General features: G+C 51.0%; 1 protein-coding gene across 8 annotated transcripts in view; it reads left to right on the top strand.

Moving 5' to 3' along the window:
- rapgef6 (Rap guanine nucleotide exchange factor (GEF) 6) overlaps positions 1-14,904 on the top strand; it is a 104,175-nt gene that overhangs the window by 65,358 nt on the left and 23,913 nt on the right. For all 8 annotated transcript variants that reach the window (XM_035433289.1, XM_035433290.1, XM_035433292.1 and 5 more), the window contains 7 exons: positions 2,385-2,565; positions 3,009-3,145; positions 7,365-7,520; positions 9,794-9,946; positions 12,529-12,693; positions 13,721-13,828; positions 13,988-14,191. In XM_035433289.1, the coding sequence (XP_035289180.1) occupies positions 2,385-2,565; positions 3,009-3,145; positions 7,365-7,520; positions 9,794-9,946; positions 12,529-12,693; positions 13,721-13,828; positions 13,988-14,191 (1,104 nt within the window). The remainder of the gene's footprint in view (positions 1-2,384; positions 2,566-3,008; positions 3,146-7,364; positions 7,521-9,793; positions 9,947-12,528; positions 12,694-13,720; positions 13,829-13,987; positions 14,192-14,904) is intronic.

Here is a 14,904-nt window from a genome sequence, read left to right as displayed (position 1 = left end):
GAATGGGCTTAGGGGAACAGGACGGGACTCAAACTGATATCTGTGGTGTTTTGTGCCGCACCCTTAGTCCCCCGAGCTCGTCTGATTCTGCAGCGGTTCAGTGGATTTAAGCTCTCATAAATGTAGGTGAGATGAGGAGGTTTTTTTTACCGTCGTTTTCACACACCTGAAACCTGAATACCTTGAATCTAAAGGAAGAAGACGAGCAGGAGTCGCGTGTCATTGATGGGAAATAATGTGACTGCTGCCTGTGACCTGGCTCTGTAGCTCACTGAAGGTTTTGTAGATGAACGTATGACAGAAATGACAGTGTAGAGATGGGGCTGTGTAGCTCAGAGAAGGTTTCATAGAAGAGCGTGTTATTGATATGACAGTACAGAGATGTGGTTTTCTAGCTCAGAGAAGGGTTTGCAGATGAGTTTGTGATGGTTATGACAGTGTAGAGACCTGGCTCTGTAACTCACTGAAGGTTTCGTTGATGAGTTTGTGGCAGATATGACGGTAGAGAGGTGTGATTCTGTAGCTCAGAGGTTTAGTTGATGAGTTAGTGACAGATATGGCGGTAGAGAGGTGTGATTCTGTAGCTCAGAGGTCTCGTAGCTGAGCGTGTGACGGGTTTGACCGCGCCCTTGGAAGACATTTAAGCGCGTCCTCTCAGGGAATTGCCTTTCTCTCGCTGACCTTTTCCGGATCGTTCATATTCCGCCCCGAAATGTTAGCAAACAGTTTCCAGGTTTCCGTCTCCTCCATCGCTGCTGCTTGAGCTGTATTTTTCCAAAATCCTGACTTTATCCAATTAAATATTACCACTGAACGGATACAGAATTGAAGAAAAAGATCTGAACTTACCGAACGGTTTAAATCAGCACCACCTGTTCACAAAGCTACATTTAAATGATACATAAAAATAATACTTTTTTTGTTAGCCTCTGAAGGCTTCATCATTAGAAGGCAGTAATATGTGCTGGGAGCAGCGTTGCTGATTGTGCCTGGAGGTGATTACTCTCATTACTCTTATACAAGGCTGTGATTAGACGTATCGTGCGGCCCTACCCCGGAGTCGGAGATTAGGCATTCCTCGCACGCGCTCAGAAGCTGAGCGCTCGCTCGCTGGGTGGGTGGGTGGGTGGTGGGGGGGGGGCGCGTGAGGGAGGTGTCAGACGCTGACAGGGCTCTGCTTCTCAAACGCTCTCCGCAGAACGCCTCTGCACTCCTCCTGATGCGCTCGCCTGTACCGCTGGCCCGAAATCCGGAGGCCTGTCCGTCACACCCCCCACTGGGTTTTTGCTGTGTTCTGCTGTTTTCTTTGTGACAGTTTGGGGTCGGGGGGGGGGGGGGGGGGCGGCGGTCTTTCGGCTGAAGTCTCCCTCCTTTCTGTCCCGATAACGTGCGTCTCATGTGATTTTGCTTTGAAAAAGGCACCATCTTCACACAGACCCGGCAGGCCCAGAACAGTGGTGTTGGTGATTTGCCTGGGTTTAAAAAAAAAAAAAATAATAATACTCTGCTAGGGTGGAACGCTGATCCCAAACAGCCTTAGAAGCATCTCTCACTGGGAGTCGGTGCTTTTTGATCTTCATGATGTTGTGTCTAACTGCGGGGCCCCACGTACAGTCCCTTATCCACTGCAGTTCAGAGGCTGAAAAACATGAACCGGAAAGCAGATCAAATGACTGTCATACAGATGATCAGATGTGAAGAGGCCGTGCAAGTTCAGCGATTTAATTGGCTCTTTTGCATATGGGGAAAGTTTAGAGTCATAAGTTCCCTTTTACTTCCTCAGACCGATGTTACTTTACATAGACTGAGTAATGTAGTTGCTAAATTGGTTTTTGCATTTCAGGCCTTTTGAGATCCTTTATCTGTGCACATCTAAAGGCTTGTTGTGCTACTCGTGGTACTGAAGACAAGCTGGTGCTGCTTGTTTTAGGATCCACTATCCCTTTTGAAGACATTTTTAAAAATTATTATTATTATTATTATTATTATTATTATTATTATTATTATTTCCCATGGCTTCTCTTGCTGAACCTAGCCAAACCGCCTCGGACCGGTTCCCTGCCCTGAGGAACAGAAGCTCCAGTGTCTGTGGAGATGGATCTCCTACAGCCAGGCCTCAGGCATCTCCTGTAGGCCTGGCCAGATGCTCAGCAATATTGTACAAGTGGTTGAGGCCCTCACCTCCTAACCCGCGCGTTGTTGGGTCAAACCCCAGATTGCCCACTTCCTGTATACGGTTGCGCAAGCTGCAGGGTATGAGGTCGGACAGACAGAAGTGTGTCAGTGCGTTTGTGAAACATTATGAACTGAATGTGGGAGTGTTTAGCATGCAGGGGGGGGGGGGGCCCTTTGTGGTTTAACCTGTGCGACGGCGCCCCCTCCAGGCCACGGAGAGCGAGATGGGGGACGTGGACCTGTCGGGGCTCCCCGAGGCACCGGTGGACTCTGAGGAAGAGGAGGAGGAGGACGAAGACATCGAGCGGGCGTCTGACCCCCTGTTGGGCCGGGACATGGTGCGCGAGTGTCTGGAGAAGGAGCCGGCGGACAGGAACGACGATGACATCGGTGAGCTCGCCTCTTCCTCCCAGGTTTAACAGACGGTGTTTGAAAAAGACGTCCGTCATTTTCCACAGACGCGTTGAACAGATTTAGTACATGTTTTTAGAGATGTGTCAAACTGTATGCCGCTAAGCTCTCATTCTGTCAGTAGGCTCGCAAATTGCTGACATTTATGCACGTTTGTTGTAAGTCACGTGACTTTGTGTTTGACCTTTCACCCGTACCAACTGTCTATGTGTACCAGTCACAATATCACCTTGAAGACAGGCTGTCCAGAAATTATCTGGCTAGCTTAGCTGTACAATGAGCCCTGTTCCTAATTTGTGCACTAATGACCTGTAATAAGTCCAGCGATGGTGTCTGGGGTTCGTCGGGTGTTTATAGAACATTCGCTTGCCGAGTTGCCGTGGTGACCCCCCTCCCCCCTCTTCCCTCTCATTGGCCCACAGAGCAGCTGCTGGAGTTCATGCACCAGCTCCCCGCGTTCGCCAACATGACCATGTCCGTCAGGAGGGAGCTCTGCACCGTCATGATCTTCGAGGTGGTGGAGCAGGCCGAGACGGTCATCCTGCAGGACAGACAGGAGGTACGGCGTGCAGCCTGTCTGACGCACGAGAGCCTTCTCACTGCCTTTCAGCCCCCCAGTGCAGCGTGGGTAACGCCTTTCAGCCGAGTTTAAGTCCCCCAGTGCAGCGTGGGTAACGCCTTTCAGCCGAGTTTAAGTGCCCCAGTGCAGCGTGGGTCATGTTCGTTCATTACGTTACATTACATTGCAGGCATTTAGCTGATGCTCTTATCCAGACCGACTTACACAACTTTTTACACCGCATTTACACTGCATCCAGTTATAAAACTTGATATAACTGAAGCAACGCAGGTTAAGTACCTTGCGCAAGGTTACAAAGGCAGTGTCCCACCCGGGCATCGAACCTGTGACCTTTAGGTTACAAGACCAGCTCCTTACCCACTGTGCTATACACGCCATCCTATTAAAAAATAAATAAATAAGAAAGTGAGCGAGGAGGGCGTGTCAGTCGTGTTTCTCTCCCGTTCTGGAGAAACAGCGATGGAAAGCGCTCTGCAGGAGTGATGCGCATTACAGGCAGAACCAGCTTACCGCTCGCCATTTACAAAAAAATCAATGTTCTGGCTCAAACTGTCGATGGCGTGTGAACGAGGCGTAGCAGCTAGCTGGGGCTGAGAGGGGATATCGACGCGGGGCTGTTTGGGCTGGCAGCCAGTCTGCTGTAGTGCCTGGTGCTATGGGACGGACATGCGCTTGTCTGCAGGGTCGATACGCTGTAGAGCCACCCGTTAGCGTACTGCAGTTAGCGCACTGCCGAGGCTGGCCAGGGGGAGGCGCTGCGTTAGAGTGTTACGCACGCCTGAGATCGCCTGGTTTCAGCCCTTTGCCTTCGTAGCCCCGCGGGAGTGCGTTAATTTAAACTGCAGCCGATTGGCTTTCCTCGAACCCGAGGCCAGGAGGTTACCACGGAAACGCACGGTTAATTATTCAGACGGTTTGGGCGGTTACCGGGCTGATTAATTAACTTACTCGGCCAAGAAACGGGAGGAAATCTTTTCCCCTGACAGCAGAACAGATGACCCCTAGAACGAGTTCTTTAACACAGGTATAAACGGTTTCTGTCCATGTGACTGAAGCAGCTCTTCCTACAGCCCTGCTGGGCAAACACGTCTCTGCCTGGTCACCTGCTCTCTCCGTACGTCCGTACGCGCGTCTCTGCCTGGTCACCTGCTCTCTCCGTACGTCCGCACGCACGCGCGTCTCTGCCTGGTCACCTGCTCTCTCCGTACGTCCGCACGCACGCGCGTCTCTGCCTGGTCACCTGCTCTCTCCGTACGTCCGCACGCGCGTCTCTGCCTGGTCACCTGCTCTCTCCGTACGTCCGCACGCACGCGCGTCTCTGCCTGGTCACCTGCTCTCTCCGTACGTACGCACGCACGCGCCTCTCTGTTTGGTCACTTGCTCTCTCCGTACGTACGCACGCGCGTCTCTGCCTGGTCACCTGCTCTCTCCGTACGTCCGCACGCACGCGCGTCTCTGCCTGGTCACCTGCTCTCTCCGTACGCACGCACGCGCGTCTCTGCCTGGTCACCTGCTCTCTCCGTACGCACGCACGCGCGTCTCTGTTTGGTCACCTGCTCTCTCCGTACGTCCGCACGCACGCGCGTCTCTGTTTGGTCACCAGAAGAGGCGTTGGCCCAGAAGGGTTGCTGGAACTCTTGGGAAATGAGAAGAAAGCTCCAGACGTTTCTGTTTGTCGGGTGGGCTGGAGAGAAGGTCAGAGAGGCAGACGCTGCCCTCACAAGCGCGTCTTCATCAGCGTGAGGAGGAGGAGGGTGGGGGGGGGGGGGGGGGCGGGGTGTGAGGTGGTGGGAGCTGTGAAAGGTCAGCGTATATTACATTATTCCCTTTTCCTCTCAGCGAATCCCAGTACAGACTGCCGGCCAGTCACTGGCTCCGCCTTCTTTTGGACGCTGTCAGTTGGCTTATTGTTACAGAGAATGTTTGGTATTCGGTTAGTGCCGTCTGGTGTTTTGTGTTGTAGTGTGTAACTAGTGATGTTGTGGGGGTGTTTTTTTTTTTTTTGTTCCTCCCCGAATAAAAGCTGCCATTTTCTCATTTGTTTTTAACAGTTTACCAGTGAATACCCCCCTATCTCTGAAATCATTTGTCACAGTGCAAGAAATGCCTTTGACAGAATTATTCATTTGAACAGACTTCACAAAGAGAGCGTCTCATTTTAATTCAGCGATTTGTAATGTGGGGTTGGGAGGTGTTCCCCATCACTGAGGCTTGGTGCAGTGCTGTATTTGCCTGTCTAAACTGTGGTGAGGTTCCCTCTAAAAGCATGTATTAAACCAAATCAAATTGTATCCCCGTCCAACCCCAGTGACTAATAACGTGTCTGGTGTCATTTATAGCAGCGTGCCCCAGACTCCCACATAACCACCTCCCCCATACGCGACCTCACAGATTACCCAACGCCCTCGCTTGAATGTTAATGTTAATTTCTAATGGAAATTGACGGCCTGGCAAAGTGCCCATTTTTTAATGTGAGTGTGGTTGTGTTATAATGGTACGCCCAAACTTTGCCCCCGTGGTGCCAACTAGGACTACCCAACCTTGATTTAAATGTGATGGGTTTTTTGATACCGTCAAGCAAGCATTAATCAGTGATTCCCATTCCAGAGACCTGATGTTTATGAATAATGAACAGTACACTGTACCCATACTGTAATGGCCTGAAATATTTAGCCAATTGAGTGTCGTGAGTTAAATCTGTTATTTGCATTTGATTTTTTTTGTTGTTCAGTGTTCTTGTTAGGACAATATTAATATTAATCATATTAAGAGATCGTCTTTTCTTAACCAGTTCAATCAAATATTTTGGTCATAAATAAGCCTTTTCAAAGTGGATGGTTGAATACTTTCGTTTTCACACGTCCATGTTTTGAAATTGCGTCGGATGAAATTTTTACCGGTTTATCCGCCGCCCTGTCCCGCCCCCGTTGTGGTCGTCTCTGTGAAGAGTTCACAGTAAACGGAAGCAGTGATTTTTGAAGGGGGTTGCCAAGGAGAGGCTGCGTTTTCGTACGGGGAAGTGAAACCCGACGTGTTCCCTCCGATCCGGTCTGATCTGATCGTCCCGAGAGCGCGTTTGTTTTCCCGGGAGACCGGAGAATAAAGCGGCCAATCGCTTGATTTGATCCCGTCTGTTCAGTCGCCGCTATGATCCGGGACTTCAGCACGTTCGGTAAACATCACCGGCGGGCGTCTGGGAAATTGGAAAGGCTCGGAAATGTACACACCTGATGAATTCTTTATTATCAGCGCAGGTGTTTTTAAACGTCCTTTCCAACGTTCTGACGCCGCCTGTTGTTCAGCGATAGCCGTTATCCGGACGCTCAGGAAACGTGCGTCTGTGAACAGTCATCTTTGAGATGCAAAAAAATCTTTTTAAAAAAAATGCAAAAAAAAAAAAAAATTCTCACGGTTCACGGATTCCTCCCCCTCCTGTGTACACCTCATAACTGTTAGAGCCAGAAGTGAGAATGAACTCAGAAGTGAGAGGAAACGCATTAGTGTCAAACGCTCTTAATAACTCATCAGCTACGTTTCTTACTCACGTTCATTTTCACATCTGCAGATACTCTCCCTGAAGGCTGCTTAACCAGGCCGTCCTCATGAGAGCTGTGTTAAAAAAAAAAAGAAAAGAAAACATTTTAAAAGCCTGTTCGAAATGAAATGGTGAATTGATTTTTGTTTTGCGTTTTTTTTCCCCCCCCCTTGCCTACATTGCCTGAAGTTTTATGGGATCCTTGATGGTACCCAGTGAAAGTCATAGTCTTTTTATGAGCCTTTTTATGAAATATCCAATATTAATACCTTTCCATAATTCCTTTCGTGCTTTATTGTGCCACATCCCTTTTGTCTGTAATTCATTTTTAACGTTGTGAGGTATGGGAGGGAGTTACCAGGGAATTGAGAGCGCAGGTGGTTTGAGGTGTGTACCGTACGGTGGATTTTACTACCAAAATAACGTGGTCTTCCAGGGGTCGATGATGTCATAATTGCGCGCCATCAGCTGGAACTGTGGTATGTAGATCCTGAATGGCTAGGTGGGGATAAGTCCGTAGGGCTTCCTAGGCGCCGGTTGATGATGTCATAATTATGCGTCTACAGCTGGATCTGTGGTACGTGATCCTGAATGGCTTGGTGGGGATAAATCAGCTGGGCTTGCTTTGCGCAGTTTGATGATGTCATAATTGTGCGCCCGCAGCTGGATCTGTGGTACGTGATCCTGAATGGCTCGGTGGAGGTCAGCCACGCGGACAGGCTGGAGACCCTGTGCATGGGAAACAGCTTCGGCATCACCCCCTCCCTGGACAAGCAGTACATGAGCGGCATGGTGCGAACCAAGGGGGACGACTGCCAGGTATGAGCCCTAATCCCACAAACATGACCGCAGATTATCAACCCTAATCCCACCCATACAAACATGACCACAGGTTATCAACCCTAATCCCACCCATACAAACATGTCCACAGGTTATCAACCCTAATCCCACCCATACAAACATGTCCACAGGTTATCAACCCTAATCCCACCCATACAAACATGTCCACAGGTTATCAACCCTAATCCCACCCATACAAACATGACCACAGGTTATCAACCCTAATCCCACCCATACAAACATGTCCACAGGTTATCAACCCTAATCCCACCCATACAAACATGTCCACAGGTTATCAACCCTAATCCCACCCATACAAACATGTCCACAGGTTATCAATCCTAATCCCACCCATACAAAAATGTCCACAGGTTATCAACCCTAATCCCACCCATACAAACATGTCCACAGGTTATCAACCCTAATCCCACCCATACAAACATGACCACAGGTTATCAACCCTAATCCCACCCATACAAACATGTCCACAGGTTATGAGCCCTAATCCCACCCATACAAACATGTCCACAGGTTATCAACCCTAATCCCACCCATACAAACATGACCACAGGTTATCAACACTAATCCCACCCATACAAACATGACCACAGGTTATCAACCCTAATCCCACCCATACAAACATGTCCACAGGTTATCAACCCTAATCCCACCCATACAAACATGTCCACAGGTTATCAACCCTAATCCCACCCATACAAACATGTCCACAGGTTATGAACCCTAATCCCACCCGTACAAACATGACCACAGGTTATCAACCCTAATCCCACCCATATAAACATGTCCGCAGGTTATCAACCCTAATCCCACCCATACAAACATGTCCACAGGTTATCAACCCTAATCCCACCCATACAAACATGTCCACAGGTTATCAACCCTAATCCCTCCTGTACAAACATGTCCACAGGTTATCAACCCTAATCCCTCCTGTACAAACATGTCCACAGGTTTTAAACCCTAATCCCATAAACATACCCACTGGTTATCAGGCCTAATGTGCAAACATGTCCACAGGTTATCAACCCTAATCCCACCCATACAAACATGTCCACAGGTTATCAACCCTAATCCCACCCATACAAACATGTCCACAGGTTATCAACCCTAACCCAATCTGTACAAACATGTACACAGGTTCCTAATGCAGTGTCAACCATGCAGTGTCAAGCTAATCTTGTGCGAGTGTTATTTAAGATGCACTATTAATACGAATGCTGACCGTGTTAGCTGATCCCATATCCCTGTTGCAGTTCATTAATTGTGCTGGTGTTCTATAAAGTGCGTTACTTCTTGGGCAGTCACTGAAAGGAAAACCTGTTCATGCTTGTACTGTAATTCAATTATTACAGGTAAATGTTTAGTTTACTTTACCATACCTAGTTACTGCATGCTCTTTTATTTGCATGTACTTTCTGTATTCTGCAGTTTGCGTTTTCAGTTTTTGGCTGAAACGGGGTTGTAAAGGTTTGTGGAGATGCAGAAGCAGACGTGGTTGTGCCGGCTGTGGTTTACTGACAGAACAGGAAGTGGGCCTTATTTTAGCGCGCGGTGTGAGAGAGCGGTGAGAGTGCTCCTCCTCGGCCTGTTCCGTCAGAGTCAGCGCCTCGGCGTTGTGCGTCTGACCTGCCCAGTTCCTTAAAGCCGCCGCTGAGATCCTGTCCTGCTCGCCGAGCGACTTCCTGTTCAGAGCTCGCTGAGAGGGCGTGTCGCAAAGAGAGAGAGCGCTGGTCACGGCCGCTGCGTGAAACAGCTGCGGGTAGAGGAGACTGGAGACAGGAGAGGACGCGGCCGGAGAGGAGGAGAGAACCAGAGACAGAGAGAGGGAGAGGGACTGCAAGAGAGAGGGAGACTGAGCAGAGACAGAGAGAGGGAGAGGGACTGCAAGAGAGAGGGAGACTGAGCAGAGACAGAGAGAGGGAGAGGGACTGCAAGAGAGAGGGACAGAGAGACGGACAGAGCAGAGAGAGAGAGGCGATAGAGAGAGACAAAGAGACTGAGAGAGAGGAAGGGAGAGAGAGGGATAGAGGGTCTTTTGCGTGGGACGGGTGGATGAGAGGGGGAGATAGGGGGTCTTTTGCGTGGGACGGGTGGATGAGGAGGACCGGGGGACCCCATGTCCCGCCCCCATGACTCGGCGGTCCTGCTGTTCGAGAGGCTGACCGTGGTGCGCAGCAACGTGCTCCTGTACTACCTGTTCACCGGCTGCCCCCATGTCGTCCTGGACCAGTTCGTCTGCATCGCCCAGGAGGACTACTGGAGGATCCTCAACCACGTGGAGAAGAACACGCACAAGGTGGAGGAGGCGGGCGAGATCGTCATGGTGAAGGAGCATCGCGAGCTGGACCGCACCGGCACCAGGAAGGGCCACATCGTCATCAAGGTGAGGGAGGGGGGGGGCACCGGTCGGGCTGGGGAGGGCTGGGTCAGGACCGGGGGACGCTAGTGATGCTGCTTTTCCATATCCAAGCTTCTTTTACATTTACTTTTTTTTTACCCATTGAGGGCTGCCCAACCCTGTTCATGGAGATCTGCCGTCCTGTAGGTTTTCACTCCAACCCTAACAAAAAAGCACACCTCACTCAACAGCCAGAGATCTCATTGAGCTGCTCATTAGTAGAGTCGGGTGTGCCAAATTAGGGTTGAATTGAAAACCCCCAGGACAGCAGATCTCCAGGGACAGGGTCGGTATGCCCTGCTAGTGCGAGCCGTGAGTTTTTCTCTTTCTGCAGTATTACAGTAGTACCGTTGCATTTCTGCTTCCTTGAATTGGGTGAATGCGTCTGGTTGCCGTTAGCGACGCTCGCCGCAGGAAGCAGGAACGTGTCCATATTTGTCCGCGGTGGCGTCATGAACGAAGCTCCTCTCGCCGTCTTCGGTTCTGCGTTTTGCGTTCCTCTGAGCCTGTCGCCGGATGACTGTCACGCAGTTTCTGATCCCCTGAGAACAGGCTGCATTCCCAGGCCCGGGCCCTGGTCATGTGACCGTCGCGCCCGCCAACGCGCCCTGCTGGTGCGGGGGCAGAAAGCGGTTTTCGGTTAGGACATGCGTGTACATTTTAAACACTGGAAGCTTCCCCCCTGCCTGATTTTTTTTGTTTTTTTGTCCTCATTTGCCCCAGGGTTAGTCCCTAAATCCATTTATAATACGTGTTGCAGGACCATTTTGTGATGGTTTGGGACATGCGTCTGATCTGTGTCTGTCCCCTAAAACAAAGGGAACTCCAGAGCGTCTGATCTCTGTGTCTCTCCCCCTGAAACACAGGGAACTCCAGAGCGTCTGATCTCTGTGTCTCTCCCCCTGAAACACAGGGAGCTCCAGAGTGTCTGATCTCTGTGTCTCTACCCTTGAAACACAGGGAACTCCAGACCGGCTGATGTCTGTGTCTCTACCCTTGAAACACAGGGAACTCCAGACCGGCTGATGTCTGTGTCTCTACCCCTGAAACACAGGGAACTCCAGAGCGTCTGATCTCTGTGTCTCTACCCCTGAAACACCGGGAACTCCAGAGCGTCTGATCTCTGTGTCTCTACCCCTGAAACACCGGGAACTCCAGAGCGTCTGATCTCTGTGTCTCTACCCCTGAAACACAGGGAACTCCAGACCGTCTGATCTCTGTGTCTCTACCCCTGAAACACAGGGAACTCCAGAGTGTCTGATCTCTGTGTCTCTACCCCTAAAACACAGGGAACTCCACAGCGTCTGATCTCTGTGTCTCTCCCCCTGAAACACAGGGATCTCCAGAGTGTCTGATCTGTGTCTCTACCCCTGAGCGTCTGATCTCTGTGTCTCTCCCCCTAAAACACAGGGAGCTCCAGAGCGTCTGATCTCTGTGTCTCTACCCCTGAAACACAGGGAACTCCAGACCGTCTGATCTCTGTGTCTCTCCCCCTGAAACACAGGGAGCTCCAGAGCGTCTGATCTCTGTGTCTCTACCCCTGAAACACAGGGAACTCCAGAGCGTCTGATCTCTGTGTCTCTACCCCTGAAACACAGGGAGCTCCAGAGCGTCTGATCTCTGTGTCTCTCCCCCTGAAACACAGGGAGCTCCAGAGTGTCTGATCTCTGTGTCTCTACCCCTGAGCGTCTGATCTCTGTGTCTCTCCCCCTAAAACACAGGGAGCTCCAGAGCGTCTGATCTCTGTGTCTCTGCCCCTGAAACACAGGGAACTCCAGAGCGTCTGATCTCTGTGTCTCTCCCCCTGAAACACAGGGAGCTCCAGAGCGTCTGATCTCTGTGTCTCTACCCCTGAAACACAGGGAACTCCAGAGCGTCTGATCTCTGTGTCTCTACCCCTGAAACACAGGGAACTCCAGAGCGTCTGATCTCTGTGTCTCTACCCCTGAAACACAGGGAGCTCCAGAGCGTCTGATCTCTGTGTCTCTACCCCTGAAACACAGGGAACTCCAGAGCGTCTGATCTCTGTGTCTCTCCCCCTAAAACACAGGGAGCTCCAGAGCGTCTGATCTCTGTGTCTCTACCCCTGAAACACAGGGAACTGCAGAGCATCTGATCTCTGTGTCTCTACCCCTGAAACACAGGGAACTGCAGAGCATCTGATCTCTGTGTCTCTACCCCTGAAACACGGGGAACTCCAGAGCATCTGATCTCTGTGTCTCTACCCCTGAAACACAGGGAACTCCAGACCGGCTGATGTCTGTGTCTCTACCCCTGAAACACAGGGAACTCCAGAGTGTCTGATCTCTGTGTCTCTACCCCTGAAACACAGGGAGCTCCAGAGTGTCTGATCTCTGTGTCTCTACCCCTGAAACACAGGGAACTCCAGAGCGTCTGATCTCTGTGTCTCTACCCCTGAAACACAGGGAACTCCAGACCGGCTGATCTCTGTGTCTCTACCCCTGAAACACAGGGAACTCCAGAGCGTCTGATCTCTGTGTCTCTACCCCTGAAACACAGGGAACTCCAGAGCGTCTGATCTCTGTGTCTCTACCCCTGAAACACAGGGAACTCCAGACCGGCTGATCATGCACCTGGTGGAGGAGCACTCAGTGGTGGACCCCACCTACATTGAGGACTTCCTGATGACGTACCGCACCTTCCTCAACAACCCCATGGAGGTGGGCAAGAAGCTGCTGGAGTGGTTCCAGGTGGACAGCCTCAGGGACAAGGTTAGAGCACAACCGCGCGTGTGTGTGTGTGTGTGTGTGTGTGCGTGTGTGTGCGTGTGTGCGTGTGTGTGTGTGTGTGTGTGTGTGTGTGTGTGGCATTTCCCCAGTGGGACCCGAGCCATTAAATGGCAGATAATTCTCGTGCTGTCAGCAGTTTCCTCGGGGAGTTCTTTATGTCCTCTGTCACTGCCCTCAGCACACAGCTCCTTTTACCTCCTGAACACACTGCCCAGCTCCTCTGTTTAAGAGCGTGTTCTCTGTCTGAACTCCTGTTCTCAAAACACTCCTCTTCTGTTTAAGACCACGTTCTCCATTTGAACTTCTTTTTTTTTCGTTATGAGCGAAGAGGAGATAAGAACAGAAAACAAAGAAGCGCTTTTTTTTTTGTTTTTCTTGAGCTGCTGCGTTTCCGGAGCCTCTCGGTGTAGAGGTGATGACAGCAGATTAGCTTTTCTTTTTTTAACCCTCCTTTTTCTTCAGAGAGACTTTGTGCTTCTCAGAGCCGTCAGAAGCAGGCGTGTCGATCCGGGCTTCTAAGCAGCGCTGCGCGGTCGCTTTAGAGCTTTGTAAGAACCGGTCTACAGAGAGGCTCCTTCCAAATGAGTTTTTGTTATTTTAATTATTCATTAATTTGACGATCGCTCTTAATCCAGAGAGGCTCAGAAGGGCGTCGCGCCCCTGACGCGCTGAGTGGGTTTCACAGGAACAGCACGAGCTGCTGCAGGACAGCCAGTGCCACCGCAAATGAGTTTTAATCATCCCACAGCAAGCATCAACCGCTGTAGCATGTTAGCCTAACGCTAGGCAGATACATGAGCAGCGTATGACCACATAACCACATAACTAATAATAGCATCACAGTCACTGAGGCCCAGGTGCTTTTACAAGCACTTTTTATCCGCTGCAGAATTTTAGGGTCCGTAAAAAAAAAAAATGGCGGTCTACTACGTCCACTACACGTGTTTTGTAGGTTCGGTTTAGGGTTGAGTTGCGTTTTTAAGCGACCTCGCTGTCCCGTCCCACGCAGGTGACGCGGGTGGTGCTGCTGTGGGTGAACAACCACTTCAACGACTTCGAAGGGGACCCCGCCATGACGCGCTTCCTGGAGGACTTCGAGAAGCTTCTGGAAACCACGGTAGGCCTGTTCACTCTTTCACAGGGATGGGGGGGCGGGGGGGGGGGTGTTTGGGGGCTCACTTTGAAGCTGCGCTTTGTCAGTGCGTTGGCGGGGCGGGTGCGGGCCTGTTTTTAAGAGGCGAGCGACCCCCCCCCCGTCCGTTTCGTTTTAACCCAGAAAATGAAGGGCCATCTGCGGCTGCTGAACATCGCGTGCGCGGCGAAGGCCAAGTGGAGGCAGGTGACGCTGCTGAAGCCGTCGCGCGAGTCGCCGCTCTTCTTCAGCCTACAGGGCGGCAGCGAGCGCGGCTTCGGCATCTTCGTGGAGTCGGTGGAGGAGGGCAGCAAGGCGGCCGAGGCCGGCCTCAAACGGGGCGACCAGGTGGGGAACGCCGCCCGCGCTGTCCGACCCCCCCCCCTGGGGCTCTGGGTCTGTCTCTCTCTCTCTCTGTCTCTGTCTCTCTGTCTTTCTCTCTCTCTCTATCTCTCTTTCTCTCTTTCTATCTCTCTCTCTCTCTCTCTCTGTCTCTCTCTCTCTCTACTCTCTCTCTGTCTCTGTCTTTCTCTCTCTCTCTCGCTCTCTCCGTCTGTCTCTCAGTTGCTCTGTCTCTCTATCTCTCTTTCTATCTCTCTCTGGCTCTCTCTCTCTCTCTGGCTTCCTGTTGCTCTTGGCACTTATTTGACAGGATATCTGTGGCAGTTGTTTTTGTTTATATCATTGTTGGTTTTCAGAAATGCAGGTGACTACATGACCTCATACTGTCCCAGAATATTGACCAGGGAGATGCTGTATTACACTATTGCTTTGTAGTGGTGAAAGGGTTGGCCTTTAACCAAAAATGGGTTGAACTGTCCTATTTTCATCAGTGATTCACCCAAATTGGAGTTCGGGCAGCCCCTCTATACTTGTGTTGAGCTCTGACCTTTGACCCCTCACAAGGGGAACCTTGGCCTGTCCCGCTGATCTCTGCCCCAGCCTCAGCTGCTCTAGGGTCCCTAAGGATAATTGATATCAAGCAATCGGGCGTCCTCATTTGGACCTTTTGTGTGAGTCACAGGGAAGAACGGAACAGGAGGGCTGTTCCCACACTCCCC

This window comes from Anguilla anguilla, chromosome 9, assembly GCF_013347855.1.
Source record: "Anguilla anguilla isolate fAngAng1 chromosome 9, fAngAng1.pri, whole genome shotgun sequence".
Classification (NCBI taxonomy): Eukaryota; Metazoa; Chordata; class Actinopteri; order Anguilliformes; family Anguillidae; genus Anguilla; species Anguilla anguilla.
The sequence above is the reverse complement of the archived record's forward strand: the minus strand, read 5'-3'. Positions and strand labels throughout refer to the sequence as shown.